This window comes from Microchirus variegatus (assembly GCF_963457635.1).
Source record: "Microchirus variegatus genome assembly, chromosome: 17".
NCBI lineage: Eukaryota > Metazoa > Chordata > Actinopteri > Pleuronectiformes > Soleidae > Microchirus > Microchirus variegatus.
In genome coordinates this window covers 520,014-537,513 of record NC_139818.1, presented here as the reverse complement: position 1 = coordinate 537,513, position 17,500 = coordinate 520,014, and the positions used below count along the sequence as shown (strand labels likewise).

General features: G+C 42.3%; 1 protein-coding gene across 1 annotated transcript in view; it reads right to left on the bottom strand.

The window, feature by feature from the left end:
• LOC310939456 (multiple C2 and transmembrane domain-containing protein 1-like) overlaps positions 1 to 17,500 on the bottom strand; it is a 104,530-nt gene that overhangs the window by 29,999 nt on the left and 57,031 nt on the right. Inside the window, exons 12-17 of the mRNA XM_083904221.1 lie at positions 16,119 to 16,248; positions 15,223 to 15,365; positions 15,056 to 15,128; positions 13,853 to 13,916; positions 12,707 to 12,903; positions 10,922 to 11,038 (exon numbers count right to left, since the gene is read on the bottom strand). Of these exons, the coding sequence (XP_083760347.1) occupies positions 10,922 to 11,038; positions 12,707 to 12,903; positions 13,853 to 13,916; positions 15,056 to 15,128; positions 15,223 to 15,365; positions 16,119 to 16,248 (724 nt within the window). The remainder of the gene's footprint in view (positions 1 to 10,921; positions 11,039 to 12,706; positions 12,904 to 13,852; positions 13,917 to 15,055; positions 15,129 to 15,222; positions 15,366 to 16,118; positions 16,249 to 17,500) is intronic.

Genomic DNA, 17,500 nt, shown 5'->3' with positions numbered 1-17,500 from the left:
CATAAATGTCTGCATCTGTGCATATAATTACTGTTTATTAATTTTTTAAAAATAGTTTCATTTGTATTTGACAGAGTTTATTTTAATTATCCAAATGTTTCCTGTTCATTTTCATTCATTCACATGAAAAGTTTCCAGTTTGGAATATTTACAAAATTCCCAAACTACAGTGAAGTTCCCATGGAAAGTTTCTGGACATGTTCCGCCCCTGTTCCGACGAGTTATTCGCACTTCACTTAGACCAGGGGTCTCAAACTCGTGGCCCCGACACTTATTATTATATTATTATAATAATAATATAGTAATGCATTAGCTTATATTTATCAGGTTATTAAATTCAACATTTAATTATAGATAAGCTTTATTTTGATTTAATGTTCTGATTCCATTTTATTTGTTATTTACAGATTAATTTTTCTTATAAAACAAACACTTTTACTTTTTTTTTTCATCCTAAACGATTATCAAGATATCATTTTCATTTCTAATCATTAAATCCAAAGTTTAGACATTTTCCACCTGAGCGCTGCCCCCTGCTGACCAGACTAGAAGTCGACTGGCCCTCAGGTCATTTTCAGACTGTTCACACTCAAACCTCTTCATTGATAATAAATCAACGCAGAGAGTGAATTCAACTGTGATCCTGAAAGATGAAAATCCCTGTGGCGTCTCTTAAACAAATGAACTATAACTGCTTATAAAGTCATCATGGTTCCTCCCAAATCCTTTTCAGCCAAAATACAAACAGAATGGATTGTTCCACACAGAGGCTTCAAGACGCCACGGCTGGCACTCGACGCTCTGTACTTTAAACAAAGACAGTGAACGGAGAGTGAGCTGAGAGTGAGCTGAGAGTGAGAGTGAGCCGAGAGTGAGCTGAGAGTGAGCTGAGAGTGAACGGAGAGTGAGCTGAGAGTGAGCTGAGGGTGAGAGTGAGCTGAGAGTGAGAATGAGCTGAGAGTGAGCTGAGAGTGAACGGAGAGTGAGCTGAGAGTGAGCTGAGAGTGAGAATGAGCTGAGAGTGAGCTGAGAGTGAACGGAGAGTGAGCTGAGAGTGAACGGAGAGTGAGCTGAGGGTGAGAGTGAGCTGAGAGTGAACGGAGAGTGAACTGAGAGTGAGCTGAGAGTGAGAGTGAGCTGAGAGTGAGAGTGAGCTGAGAGTGAGCTGAGAGTGAACGGAGAGTGAACTGAGCATCATGACCTACAGACACACAGAGAGTGATAGAGTGTTCATGTTTGTCATGTTTCCTGTGATGAGACACTGTGTAAATGAATAAATAAAGACGTGGACGCTGTGGTCTGAAGACTGTCAGGACCTGAAGAGAGGGAGGATATAAATGACCTCAGTGTATCTCTATCTCTCTCTACCTCTATATATTTGATATTATCATGTTGTTTGAATTACTATCATTACAATCATTACAAGACTGAAGCATCACAGCTGCTCTTCACCACGATCATGGATCTGCTGAGGTGTTCAAATGATACAGGGATGATTTAAACACACACACACACACACACACACACACACACACACACACACACACACACACACACACACACACACACACACACACACACACACACACACACACACAGTGATAATAATGACATTGAGAGTTGTATGAATACATCAGTTTGGCCTTCAGAGCAAAAAAAAAAGCTGATTTGCAAGAATGAAGTTTCTGCTGTTTTTTTCAAACTCTACCACATCACTGTGATCTGAGCTGTTTCTCTGAGTATCAGAGTTTCTCTGTGAAGGACAAGGCACTTTCACAATAAAGTGGAAAAACAAGAGTATAAATATATTCAGGCTGCCCTCAAAACCTTTAAGTCTTTGGCTTTTAATACAAGTTTTTATGTGTTTTATTATCATTATTTTAAAGGATGCACTTCTTATTTTATGTGTCAAACTCCTTTTATTTATTGTATTTTATTGCTTCCTTTAAGCTCATTTAAGCATGTAATGCTCTTTGGGACAACAAGGCTTGTTTTTAAATGGGCTGCATCAATACATTTGACCTTTGACCTATACATGAAAGGGATTTAATGATGACGTAAAGGTCCAGTGTGAAAGTAATGGTGAGGCTGCAGATTAAATGAAGTATGTGTCATCACTATGATCTTAAACTGTTTTACAGTTTTCCCAAAGTGTTGTGATCCAAACATCTTTCGTTTATTTCTTTGTTTGTTTACATTATTATTATTTTACTCTCTTTACTCTCAGATATCTGACTGGGGTTTGGTGGGAAAATTCAAACTCGGCCCTCAAACACGTCCAAGTTCAAATGTACAGCCTGCAAGTGCATCAGACTTTGTGATGTAATAAACAGAGTGTGCAGCAGAGGGCGCTGTGAGTTCAGCTTGGCCTGTGTCATACCCCTCTCAAAAACAAGCTAGCACGTAGAACTACCTCATTAAATCACCTCGGACGTCACATGATCCTGCAAATGAACACACTTGTGTTCACTGTGACACACACACACACACACACACACACACACACACACGCACACAGATGACAGAGACATAAAGATCTAATACTATAGTACTGATCATGTGTACATCATTGTTTTGCCTCCACATGGATCTGCTTTCCCTCTGTGACTCAACATCAGAGCTTTTAAAGAAGAAGAAGAAGAAGAAGAAGAAGAAGAAGAAGAAGAAGAAGAAGAAGAAGAGGCCACTTAAGTGCAGAAGGTATCATTACTGTGACCTTCAGCTTACACCATGACTGTGTAGTGTTACAGTCAAGGTCATTCTAAGACCTTTAACTTCACAACAGTTAACACGACATGTGACACCTGATCAATGTCATACATGAACGTTAACAAGGATAATTCTGCTCCATGAGGAGGAGTCATCGGAAACACTGACATTAACCAACAACATGGCAATGACATCACATACCATGACATCATATACCATGACATCACATACCATGACATCACATACCATGACATCATATACCATGACATCACATACCATGACATCACATACCATGACATCATATACCATGACATCACATACCATGACATCACATACCATGACATCATATACCATGACATCACATACCATGACATCACATACCATGACATCATATACCATGACATCACATACCATGACATCACATACCTAACACTGACAATGACATCATGTACCGAGCTTTAAACTTCAGAAATCCTAAGGTTCAGGGCTTTTGATTCCCTTGAACACATCATGGCGTTTAAATCATAAAAAGTGCTCAAAGTGAACAGAAACACAAACTCCACAGAGGAAAACTTGAAGCCACATTATTTTCACCCTTTGCCTGAAATGCCTCCATATTTCCTCCACTCTCCAGCTCCACTATCTCCCCTCCTAACCTTCCCAATGACAGCCGCAGGGGGAATTGACGCCAAGGCAGACATCCCAGCGAACATGAAGATATACTTTCTCCTCCGTTTTTCTCCCATTCCTCGATCCCTCCCTCCTCCTCCTCCTCCTCCTCCTCCTCCTGCTGCTCTTCCTCTTTGATACGTGAGGTGCTCCTCCAGCTGCTGAGGTTTGGCTCACTGGCTGACTGGGGGATCTCAAGGCCCTACTTGGTATGCTCTGTCCATGAGAGTGTGTGTGTGTGTGTGTGTGTGTGTGTGTGTGTGTGTGTGTGTGTGTGTGTGTGTGTGTACATATTGCCTACACCACAGTTTCTTCAGACTGAGGAGTGTGGGGGGACGGGGGGGTGGGGGGGGTGTATGTCTGATAAGAGCTGCTAGCTGAGCCTGGCTGACCCACACAGGCCCTTCACAAGCTGTCAAAGCCATGGCCCTTACGGGGGTGGGGGGGTGGGGGTCTTCCATCTGCACTGCCCCAGCTATGGCTCGCCCAGCAAGGGGGCGAGATAAGGGTGAGGCCAGGGTGCTACCAGAGCTGGAGGCAGGGGGTGGGGGTGAGAAGGGTGGCTCCATATTCATGAAAACAACACCAAATCTGTGAGCGCTGGAAGAGATTAGCTGTGTTTTGTGGACAGGAATGCTGGGCCGTTATTTAAAGCTGCAGTGCATTACGTCTGCTGATTCTTCTGCCTCTGGTCTCTGTAAACAACAACAATGTCGCTTGTGTTGTATTCATGCCGTCAAACTGCTGAACAAGCAGAATTATTTTCAACTCTTCATGGGCTTCTTTGTGTTTCGCAGCCGCCTCGCTTTACTAGAGCAATGTTGATGTTGCCTCCGTCTGTCTTTGCATAAAACAAGTCACTTCCTGTGTGCAGCGCTGTCATGTGTCAACAAGTCAAAGTTTGACGGTATAAATACCAGACAGTTGGTGTCCTGGTTAACACTCGTGTCTTTGCAGCAAAAAGACCAACGCCAGCACAAGGGCCTTTACACATGGAGGTCACATGATCTCTGTGTGTGTGTGTGTGTTCTCCGGTTTCCTTCCACAGTCCAAAAACATGCAATATGGGGATTATGTAAATTGAACACTCGTAGGTGTGAGTGTGACAGTGGATGGTTGTTGGAAGTCTTCAGGTCTCTGTACTCCACCTTTCACCTGATGTCAGCTGAGATTGGCTCATGTGGAGGATAAAGCAGTGGAAGATGGATGGACATTGTTAGTCCTCAGTAATATCAGGCAATAACAGGAAGAAACTCTGTGACGTGAGCAACATAAATGACAATTCTCATTTCTCAAGTGTTAGTCACAGAGATTATTCCCTCTAAGATTCAGAATCAGCAAACAGTAAAATGTCCTTTTTAGAGACACGATGGCGTCTTGTGTCATTGTTTGTTTCACTCTTCTGGGAAAGAGGCCGAGGGCTGATACACATGTTGTTGATGTTCAATCTATTACAGAGAAAACAACAAGAAAACAAGAAGAAGAAGCAGCAGCAGCGAGGCAGACACCCGGAGCTGCCGATGTTGTTAGCAAAGAGCACAGACTGTTCCAAAGGTTCAACGTGATGAAGGAACTTATAGACAAATCCAGGGGAAGGAAGAGAGAGAGACAACAAGGTGAGACTGAGAAGATTCCGCGGTGGCATTCCCGACGTTCCCGATGCTCCCAACGCTCCCGTCCTGCTTCAAACTTTGCCCGTCGCCTGTCTCTCTGTCTGCCATTTGAGCAGAGACAGTGAGACGAGCAGAGACGAGCGCGGTGACGCCGGGCGACACCAGGGAAATCAGTGGTGCACAGGCGCTCCCAGTTAAAAGTGACATGACCTTTTGATTTTGTCACCTGTCACCAACTGCCATGTCTGACTCGGCGCTGAGTGCCTGCCATACAACGCTGCTTTACTATGCTTCCAACTCTCTGTCTTCTCCTGCTCCATCTCCTTCCTCCTTTTCTTTCCAGAGTTTTTTACAGGGAGGAAACGTGACTGTGACTCTGTGTAATAGGCAGCGTTTCCCTCTCTCCTAATATTTGCAGTGTGTCTTAATGAGGGCAGATGTCACGGCACAGACTGTGTTTACAGATGCACTTCTTTTTTGAAAGATGCAAAATCAGGAGGAAAATAGAGTCGATAAAATTGGCAAAAGCACAAGGTTGAAATAAAAGCCAACATTATTATCTTGTAACTGAGTCAGTGTTGCTGTTTTTGACACTGGTGTCACAGTGAGTGATTCAGTCAGGAGAGTAAAGATTAAAGTGCTATTGACGATGTAATAATTCAAATATCTAAACACATCAAGACTAATATATAATAGTGTACTTACATTATCCTTATTTGCACATAAATCTAAATTTCTATTCAAGGTGAAATTAAAGGCGTCACCTTTTCATGATCCCCTGCCTCACCCTCTCTGCTGTCACTTACACCAAATATTTGGTACAAGTTAGCCAGGGTGTTGTCTTTTTTTTGGTCGAGTCCAAACGAGGCAAGAGGACAACATTTCCCATGATCCCACACTGCTTCCCAATATCATAAATGTAAGAATACTGTGTGTTTATGAGAAAATCTCATTTCATTTCTATCTAAGAGTTTGATCTGTATTTCTTTTATTTCCAGAAAGCCAGTGTTTGTTTGGGTCGACCGCGCTCAGGTGACTTCATATTCATCCTGGTCACTCTGTGGGCGGCCATGTTTCAGTTCTAAGTACGCAATGTCCATTTCACAGTGAACCAGCACATTGCAGGGTTCTGTTCAAGTCGTACATATCAAATTTACGCTTTTGAAATCGTGCACTTGACGACACTAAAATCCCGTCTGTTAACCCTCACACGATCATTTGGCTAAATAATCTGTTCTAATAGCCTCAAATCTGAAGGCAAGAGCGGGACTGAAATCTGGTCAATCGTCCTCTAGTGTGGGGAAGGTTTTCTTTCATTTACTGGGGTTACAAACACTATCTGACACATTTACACTGATATCTGTTGCATTTCCTATTCAAACAACGTCAAAAATCAGTACTGCACACACCAGTACCTTAGTGAGTCACCTGCCAGCTAACAGACAGACAGACAGACAGACAGACAGACAGACGTTTCCTGCATTTAAAGATAGATGCTTACGATGAAGAATAGTCAGCTCTAACTTAAAGTATCCTTTCGACCATTAAAAACTTCTGTTCTGCAAAATGTTGGATGCAGTGGGTGAATCAGTGTAATGGACATATGGGATTAAAATGACTGGGCCTAATTACCCATCATCCTATGGTAGAGAGAGACATCGCCGTGTTTCATGTGAACAGCCTGCACTGACATGAGCACCTTCATAACATCTGGTAAAAGCCTTTTTGGGCCAGCGAAACGGCAAGAAGGATTTCTGCAGGGATGTCTCTGCGCTCAATAATCTCAACGCCCATCATATTTGCTCACGCAGTCCAGCACACACATGAATCCACCACACGGCTATGAAAATATACTTTACACATGCTTACACGCACACACGCCTTGCAGCCTTTTTCCTCTCGCAGAGGAGCTGCCTGTCCTCTGATTGACCGAGCTCAGCTCGCTGGCAGCTTCCTCTGCAACAGGCTTGGGATGGATCTGAGCTCCGGTCTGTTACGGCTTTCTAAACAAGATGGAGATGGAAAGGAAACGGTCACATCATTAAAGGCCTCGTTCACACCTGGAGTTAACATCCGTCCTTAGTGATCCGATCGCACGTGGAGGGAATTAAGTGTGACTGTTCACACCTGGCATTAAAATGCATCTCCCAAGACAGCTCTGGATTCACTCTCCTTTGTTCAAATACACACTGACATCATGTCCTTTACTGCACACGTGTGTCTGAGCTGCATCAAAGCTCTACTCGCGACGCTGTAACATGAAAACAGGACATCAGTGTTGATGCTGTGACAGAGTAAAAAACACAGTGGATTTGCATGTGATCGGATCAGTCAGTCTGAACCCTAAACCTAAACCTAACCCTAACCCCATCTCAAAGTGCTTCTCCACTCCCCAACAGATGCAGAAAGTAGGTTATCAGCTCTGAGCGGGGAACGTGAAAACAACCTCATCCTCTGCATTTATTCAACAGAGTAAAAGGTCATGGTTTTTGTTGGTTTGTTTCACTGAGCGTTACAGCACGACACACAGGTCAGACTCACGTTGCTGAGGATCAGGGTTCACGGGTCAGAGTGCTACACGATAAGAGAGGAGGTCGCTGACCTTGCTGGTGCGTCGCCTCCTTTAATCGCTGTTCTGAGGACGCTCCGACTGCTTAGCAGGCACTGGTCAAGGTTGGGGCGAGGGTAAGGAGCTGTGATCCAGGATCTGTTTGCAAAGCAGCGTGTAACCACACAACAGTCAGTGACCCTGAGTGGTGAATTACAGCGTGTAAAGAACACTGTGTTTGTTTATTTGGAAGAGACAGAAGTAAGGAGTGCGGTTGTGGTGTAAAATCACCCTGAACTCATCAGATGAAGTGAGACCTTTCACTTCATTAAGGAATCTGTACTGTAGTTCATGCTCCCCCCCCCCTCTCTCTTCCACCCTTCACAGTAAGTTCAGCAGAGATTCCTTTGGCATTACCCTCACCTCAGACTGCTGGAAAACCACAGAGCTCCGGATGCTGACCCTTGCTCGGCTCCACACACAATGCTTTAATTTGGTGTGTTGTTTAAAGTAATTAGAAAGACCTTTTCCATTGTTTTCCTTTCTATTCTTTTCTGTTGCCTGCCAAGTGTGAGGGGGAAACAGTGAGTCGTCCAAGACTTCAGCTTGATAAAGAGTCGGAGGATGAATCCAGGGGAGTGGGAGAGGAAGCTCAGATACTCTATGTTCTTACTGTACTCACTCACTCCCACTGAACCCCCGCAGATCAGGGAAACTGTCTGAAAACAAACAGGGACAGGACTCCAGGGAACTATTGTCTGAATGTGTGTGTGTGTGTGTGTGTGTGTGTGTGTGTGTGTGTGTGTGTGTGTGTGTGTGCAGCATTTGCAAACAAAAACACCTGCAAATAACGAATGCCTTCAGAGTTGACTGCAGAGATTCCAGTCTGACTCAGAGTTGATAACAGAGTAAGAAAAGAGGGTTCACCTCGTTCACCAGGACTCAGACAGTGAGACTGTGAGAATCTTCTTTGTGTTGCTCTGTGCTGTTCAGCACAACTGTCACAGCAGCAAGAAGTGAAGCATTAATGGCTTCTTATCTTTGACAATTAATCCCAGCGTCATCAGATACGGTTACAGAAAACGCTGGCTTGTATAGTCGTACAATCCGGCTACGAGCAGAAACACACATGGGATAGAAATACACAAACATTTCAATCTTACAGAAACACACAGATAACTTTTATCTTCTCCCACACACACACACGCACACGCACACGCACACACACACACACACACACACACACACACACACACACACACACACACACACACACACACACATACTTGGTGTCACTCATGCAAATAGTGAATGTAATTTTGGTTTGGCCCATTTTTAAAATTTGGAATGAAGTGGATGATATCAGGGAGGATTTCACAGACTTTCACTGTCAATGACATAACTGATGACAGTGTTATCATGGAACACACTATGACTGTGATTATACTGCATTTCTCTTTATTGTATTGTACAATTACTAAAGGTAAGGCTATTAAAATGATTTTTACACAGGAAAATACTGCTAAACCACAGTAATGTATGACATCACTGCAGTCAAGTTACAGTAGAAGGGCATTTATGGGTAATATGACTGTGAATTTAAGGGTTAGTAAAGACAAAACTTCACATACGTATATATATACATATATATATATATACATATATACATATATATATATATATGTGTGTGTATATATATACACATGTGTGTGTGTATGTGTATGTGTGTGTATATATACCCAGATTCTGTAATTGAGCCATAAAACCACCACCACATATTAAGAAAACTAGAATAAGTTTAAGAATTTAATCTAATCAAATTCAATCTGATTACATCCTGCAACTATGAACCTGCAAAAAATCTCAAGGGAATGAATGAATGAATGAAAGAATGATTGAATGAATGAATGAATGAATGAATGAATGGTGCACAAATGAACAGAAGAAGAATCAGCAACAGAAAATGAAATAACAAAAGAACCAAACTAAAAGAGAAGTAAACTTGTGTGATAAACTGTTGTGTAGAGTCAAAGTTTCATCACAGGCTGAAAACAGTGAGAGTGAAGCTGTTGGTGAACAAGTGTCTTTGTCTGTGTTTTTGTCTGTGAGCACAGGAACAACTTTGTACCAGAGTTTTTAATCGTTGTTAAAAAAGAATCAACTGAGTCTTAATGTTCCGAGCGATTCCTGAGGCTCTTCACACACAAAGTCTCTTTCAGGAGAGAAAAGCATTTCTGCATGAAGAGGGATTTACATGAAGATATTTGTGTGTGAAGTGTCATGAGATTGTGTTGCTTCATGTTAATTAGGAAAAAAAGAGGAAAAGAACGTCATTATGTTTGGACAAATGTAAGCAGCAGGTAAATATAAGGGAATAATCATCAGGCCACGCTTTACAGCCACTGTTTTCTCTTTGGTTTTTTCACAGGCAATGTCGCCATCTACAGGCAGGTAAAGGTGCTGTCTGAAATGTCACAAAATGGAATAATTTGTGAGTCAAACCTCAAATATGAACCTTCACTTATGGATTATAGTGATTTAACTTAAACAAGTTAACCAGAGTTAACCACATTAACCACGTTAACCACATGTTGTTGTGGAATAAAACAATGATGTTCATAGAGGATTATTATACATTATTATTAATCTGTCTTTAATTCACAGCTAATTCCAAGTGTTCGTACACAGAGAAATTAGATTATGGTTCATTATCATGACTGGATTGAATAACTCGTCCAAATCCAATCAAATGTAATGATAAGAAACCTCTGAGGAGATAAATACACACAGAAAGTCTTTAAAATGCTTATTTCCCACTGAGTCTCGGTGAAAAAATAGAGACTTATTAAAATGAATCACTTCATTGTTCACGCTCACTCCATCGTCCAGTTGTGTCTGTGCTTTCCGCTCGTGATTAAAACATGTCTGCTTCTCCATGACATTGCTTTGACATCATTTAATTGGTATAAGAGATAAAAAAATACATAGAAATGAATTAAATAAATGCAGCAGCAGGTAAGTGGCGTAACGTAGCTCAAGGTGACAGCCCATTATTTCTCCCTTTTCTTTGCCTGAAAGGAGGCAAAGTGAGAAATGTGAACGCAGCCCTCGACGACAAGATGGAGTTATTAAAAAAAACAGTGCAGATGTTTTTCTTTAATTAAATTTCAATTTGCTCCAAGTTTAGGACGGCGATTTAATCAAAGGGCGTAGTTTATATAAGTTAGTGTGTTTGTCTTTGTCCTGTTTCCATTTTGTTTGTTTGAAACCTAAACCAATGTCGTGAAGTGCGACGTCAACGGCAGAAAACGAGTTTCTGTGAGACGAGGTTCACAGTGAAGGGAAAGAAAGGCGCAGGGATACAGAGAACGGGGCGACTCACCACGTCCTGACGCGTGTCCTTCCCCGACGCGATGAGGATGTAGTTCCAGACCAAAGGCAGCAGCAGAGCCAAGGGAATCATGTAGAGTTCAAAGTTCCAGACGAAGATGACAAAGAGCTGGAAGAAAAAGAGCGAGGGTTAAGGACGTACGGCACAACACACATTCACAAGCACAGAAATATGCTACAGGCCTGGTGTGGCTGAGGCGAGGGTTCAATCCCCTGACCCTTTAAGGCTTTGTGGGCCTTCAGCGTGAGGACCAGCACACTGAGGATGATGACTACAAGCCGTCAGAGCCTCTTCCCTCCATGCCAATCATCCCAGAGCTCAGGTCATGGACTATTTCAGCTGACCCTTCCACACTGAGGCTGGACCCTCGGTGTCTGACCTCACACTCCCCACAGCCTCAGTCCCTAACCCTGTCACTCCAACAGCCAATACCCTCTCTATCAGGCCCAAAGACTCACATGGTCCAGGTCTAACCTCTGCCAAAGCATCACCTCTCTGCCTCCGCTCTCATCGCCAAACAAGCAAAGAAGCATCTGAATATTAACCCTAACCCTAAAAAGTGCTTTTCTGCTTTTTGGCTCTTTAGCCTCTGGGAACATTCAACTGCTAATTAGACGCAGAACCATGAGGCCAAAAAAGATTCTATTTTAATAATATAAAATGAGAATTTACATCTGTGCAATAATATGTCACTTTCCATCCTGAAATTATTAATATTGTATATTATATTATTATCTAAATAAACCTTTAGTGTGAAAGTGAAATAAATCTGTTAATTGTGCATTTAAAATTCTTTTGTGGACAAAAATCCACATAAAAATAAACAAAATGATATTATATTATTTAATTATTGCTAATGTCAGTATCATTACTGTGTTATTTAATGGCAGCACTGTCTCACATGTAAATTAGATGAAACATGAACAGAGACAAAGCTGATATTTATATCATCATCTTTTAAAGAAATTATCATTTCATGTTAAATAAACAAAGATTTTTCAAGGCTGATAAAACCTCAACAGCAATTACAGCCGATGCTGTGAAACTCACTCTTTTCTCATTCAAACAAATAAAAATCACTTATTTCAAACAGAGATTTTTTTGAATTAATTATTTTCTATTTAGTGACGAGGAAACTTTTTACTGAGAAAGTGAAATGGAGATTATTTATCTGTCAGAGGATTAATCCACATTTATCATCTGGTCTGTTCGATTGGATGATGTCAACAAAGGAATTAGGCGCACAAAAACATGAGTGTGTGTGTGTGTGTGTGTGTGTGTTTTTAAAAATAGGCTCTATTTTATGTTTTCCAACATTAAGGTTAAAGTGAAACATGACAATACACGTGTGTGACGAGTGTGTTTGCAGGTGTGTGTTACTGCGGTGGAGCCATTATACACACACACACACACTAACACACACACACACTAACACACAGATATTAAAATGACTCAGTTTCCTACAAATGATTAAACTCCATAAATGTGATGTGGAAAAGCTCATAAAACCTGGAATAGAAGAAACATGAGTTCAGTCAAACAAACAAAGGAGCTCCGTTTGTTTTAAGTCTATTCTGGTGCAGGCTAAAAATAACTGGAATACACACACACACACACACACACACACACACACACACACAGCATGTATTTATTATTAATATTAAAATGATGGTTGCTTGAATATTAGGATGAAACGAGCAGCTCTTGATGTTTATATAAACCTGACTTTCTTCACCACAGCCCTGAGCTTCACCCCCCCCTTCAGTTTTGACTGACAGCTGGAGGAACCGGACACCCGGGCTCAGCAGTGGCCACGCTCTGCCCCGTCTCCATCCCCCCCCGGTGGAGTAATGGGGGCCCTGCAGTGCCAGGACCTTTCCTCCAGGACCAGGCAATCACAGCCAGCCCCCATCGCTCGCTACACCAGATAGCAGGCTCCTCGCCTGGGGAAGAGGGAGTGGGAAGTCGCCCCGCTGTGGATGTCAGGGACCGGAAAAAGGCAAAAAACTATGAAAACATGCTCGACTGAAGAAGAAGAAGAAGAAGAAGAAGAAGAAGAAGAAGAAGAAGAAGAAGAAATGGTAAATTAAGCTCCAGATGTAGTTTATGGGAATCATGTTCACAGGACTGTGCAGTCACATAATGTAGTCTCACACACACACACACACACTCACACAGAAACTCTTTTATTTTGTTTAAAGTAAAAAAAAATATATACATATATATTTATATATATATATATTACTAAGATGATGTAAACATTTAAATCTATTTTTGAGCATTAAAAAAACCCAAAACTAAAGTCAAACTTATGTTAATCCAAACACAAAGATGAGCTCATAAATTCATTTTAACTATTTTAGTTGATTTTGTCAGGTCGAGTTTATCTGTCAAAAACAATATCAGGAATTTTTCAAAATAAATCACCTTTAAACAGCACATTTAGAAAAGAAAGACTTTGGTAAATTCAGTGAAAGACAAAAACAATTCAAGTGTCAGAGAAAGTGAAAACAGAGCTGAGCGTAAACTTTGCTCTAATTAAAAGAGACGATCACATGTGAACAAAGCAGACGCACAACGCTGTCATTTGTCATATTTTGGCTAAAACACGCACACACACAACTTTATAACGACTAAATAATTCTGACAAGACGTTGGATTCCATTTTTGTTCTAATCTTTGAGGCTTTTTTAAAATAAAAAACAGAAGAAAACACTAAGAAATCCCCTGGAGTCGATACCATATATTAAAAATGTTCACAGGAAAAAGTCAAAATGTTTTATTCAAGCAGAGCGCGGCACACGAGGAGCCGTATCTTGCATTATTTGTTTGAAAAACACATTGTGTGTGGTTAGAGCTGTGGGAGGGTAATATCAGTACTTTGGCTCACATTAACCACACACCAGGATAACTCTGTCTCACTGGAGTCAAACTCTACTTTGGATTTCAGAGTTCTTTCTTTATCTTTCTTACTTCCATGTTTCCACTAAGTGTTGCCAGATAACAAGTAGAAGAAGTCCTGTTAACTTTGAGTGTGTGTGTGTGTGTGTGTCCTGTTTGTGACCGGACCTTCCTATCATTCTGTGGTGCTAGACTGCCCCCTGCTGTCCTCCTGCAGAACAACTCCTCCTGTTCACATGACTGCAAAAGCAGCTGCAAACCTCGAAAAATGAATGTCACCAAATGAAACGTCTGAAGAAGATGGAAAAATGGGGAATAAATAAAATCAAACATTCACCATATTCTGATAAACCAGTGGTGAATGTTCTTCTCTGGTGATTAACACTTGATATTCTGCCTCAGTCGCTGTATTTCAACTAACGTTCATTTTGTAAATCAGGAGAGTAAAAAAAAAAAAGAAAAGAAGAAAATGTGAAAGTAAATCTTTCAAAGCCGTCGCTTTGCTGTGGGCAAAGACGAACTTCACTCTTTCAAAGTTTGAGAAGTTACACAGTTCTTTGAAGAGGAGTCAAAGGAGCAATTTAAAGAGACCTGGAGTGGTGTGTGTGTGTGTGTGTGTGTGTGTGTGTGCGCGTGTGTGTATCCATGTATCAAACTGCCAGACATGAGCAAACACACACACACACACACACACACACACACACACACACACACACACACACACACACACACACACACACACACACACAGTACCTGTCTTTGCTCCTTTTTTTTATTTCACAGGGTGAATTTTTATCTAAATGCAAAGCAGGTGATAGGTGCTCCAGTTCCCTGTAGAAGTGGCTCCGTTGTCTGGGCTCTCCTCCTGATAACAGTCCTACTTTACCTGACATAAAAGAGCCTGGTATCATTTCTCTGCCTCCTCAACAACCCCCAGCTCTCTGCCCTCGCCCTCCCCTTCCTCACAAAGCTGCTTCTATTTGCTCCCAATTCAGGCTCCAATTGCAGATAAAGTTACAGCAAATTTGTTTGGAGGAAGAGCTGCTGAGGCCTGAAGCTGCTGAAGCTGCTGCTGCTGAAGCTGATGCTGCTGAAGCTGATGCTGCTGGTGTCCCCGGGGAAACAGCAGCAGCATCAGCTTCAGCAGCAGCAGCTTCGGCAGCAGCTTCAGCAGCAGCAGCTTCAGCATCAGCAGGGGAACAGAACCCAACACCACAGCCTCACAATGGCCTCAACTCTCCAGGAGGAAAAGGTGAAAGGAAGAGGGGAGGAGATGAAGAAGGATGGACGAGTAGGACTGAAAGGCAGAGACATTCAGGCTCACAGGTGTGGAGAGACACACACACACACACACACACACACACACACGCACACACACACACAGGCACCACCCATCATGCAGGACAGGAGGTAACTCCAGTTTGGTCCTTTGTGCCAACGCCTGAGGCAAAGCTGCCACGGTGGCTGATTCACTGTCGGGATGGGCGAGTGACAACAGCGTGGGTGTGAGAGAGAGGGAGAGGCGGCGTGTTCTCTCACATGCACACAAAATACACACAACATATACACAAAATACACACAACATATACACAAAATACACACAACATATACACTAATCACAGCTGGCACCGACAGGCGATATGTAGAAGCTGCTGGCATCACAGGACCAGGCAGAAGGAGAGAGAGACTGAGAGAGAGGAGGGAAAACATGAGGAAGTTTTTCTGGAGGGAATGTTATAATGAGAGCATGACCCCCCCCCCCCCCCACACACACACACACACACACACACCTGTCGATGTGAGGATGAGGATGTGAGCAGTTCACTCGTCTCAGGACAAGAGACAGAAGTTTGCAGAGTTTTAAATTTGAGTGAGAAAACAAAGAAAAAGAAAAAACTTGATCAGACGACAGAATATTTAGATTAAAGCAGATTAAGTCAGTTAAAGCATCATCAGTGAGCTCTGACATCAGCAGCCGTCACCACGGTAACGCAGCACAACAACATGGTGAGGAAGCCACGCCTTCATCGTACTGAAGGAAAACAACTGCAGCAGCAGAGTTAAGATCAACATCTGTGTGTGAAGACGACACACACACACACACACACACACACACACACACCTTGGCCTGATGGCCCCCATAAAAACCCACTTACAGAGATGAGCAGAGTGATTAAGAGGCCTCTCAAAGTGAGGGAGAAATGAGAGGAGGATGAAGACATGAGTGTGGGGGGGGGGTGTTACCTGTAGACCCTAAATACTGAGATGCTTTTAGCTAAGTGCAGACTCTATGATGGCAGGAGGCGGGGCTGAAGGCGGGGCTGGAGGCGGGGCTGGAGGCGGGGCTGACGCTGACTGTATCAACCATAAAACACTGCGTCCTTGGCCTAGATTCATCCTTTATCTTTATCTGAATACTTCAGACTAAAAAGAGCACAATGACAATATGAACAGTTGATATACTTAGATTTAAAAAAATAAAAAAAATAAAAATGAAGGCATGGACGTGTGTGTGTGTGTCTGTGTGTGTGTGTGTGTGTGTGTCCACAGCATCCAAGGCTGTAGCCTTTCCTCTCCATTCACTCATGTAGATCCTCACATGACCTTGTTTTGTGGGAATTCCAGCATTTTGTCTGAGATTTTTCATTTATTTTGAAATAAAATAGAAAAATAGCAGCGTTTAGCCTTAACATGAGGGGAAACACACACACACACACACCCTAACCCTAACCCCACACAGATAGAAGGGAAATGTGAAGTGATCAATATCACGTCTCCTGTGATGACACCACTGTGACCTTCTGTACAAACAGAGAAGACAAAGTCCAAACACTGCTGGTGTCTCATGTCCTAACGTCTGCTGTGGAGACTCTTAAAGGGCCGGGTCAGTCCAGGTCAGTCCAGGTCAGTCCAGGTCAGTCCAGGTCAGTCCAGGTCAGTCCAGGTCAGTCCAGGTCCACCTGTCTCTATCTGCTTAAGTCAGGACAAGACAACAGTAAATGTCTCCTCTGTCATTTTCAACATGGAACCAAGTCTTTTACTGATCTCTGTGATCTCTGTGATCTCTGTGATCGCTGTGATCTCTGTGATCTCTGTGATCTCTGTGATCTCTGTGATCGCCGTCATGTCCAATTACACTTTACCTTTTCAAAGTAGACACTGTGCGACAGAGCGTGGTCATCTCTAAAAGTCTGCAGTACTCTTATTATTATCCGTATATATCCTCTATATATATCCTCTTATATCCTCAGTCCAAAACTGCACTTCCACAAAGTGTGGGCTGCAGAGGTTGTGCAGAGGTTGTGCAGAGGTTCTGCAGAGGTTCTGCAGGTGATCCTCAAAATCAGGGAAACTTACTTAGGTCCATCTCTAAAGTGTTTTTTAAAGACAAGTGAACTTATGTACTTACTTTAGTTAAGTCAACATATGTACTTTAAAAAAGAAGGTGTGTTTCTGCGTGTATTATTTACTTTTTTATGACCTTTTCTGACATAAACACTGACCTTGTCAGGACCACTGAAGACCAAAACCTGGTGCTGATGAGACAGAACCTCATTTGGTGGTTAAGTTTAGGGCTAAGATTTGAGGTTAAGGTTCGTGTTAAGCATTACCTGGTTGAGTTTATGGTCAGAGATTAGCCTTAGTGGTGTCCTGAGAAGTTAACAGACC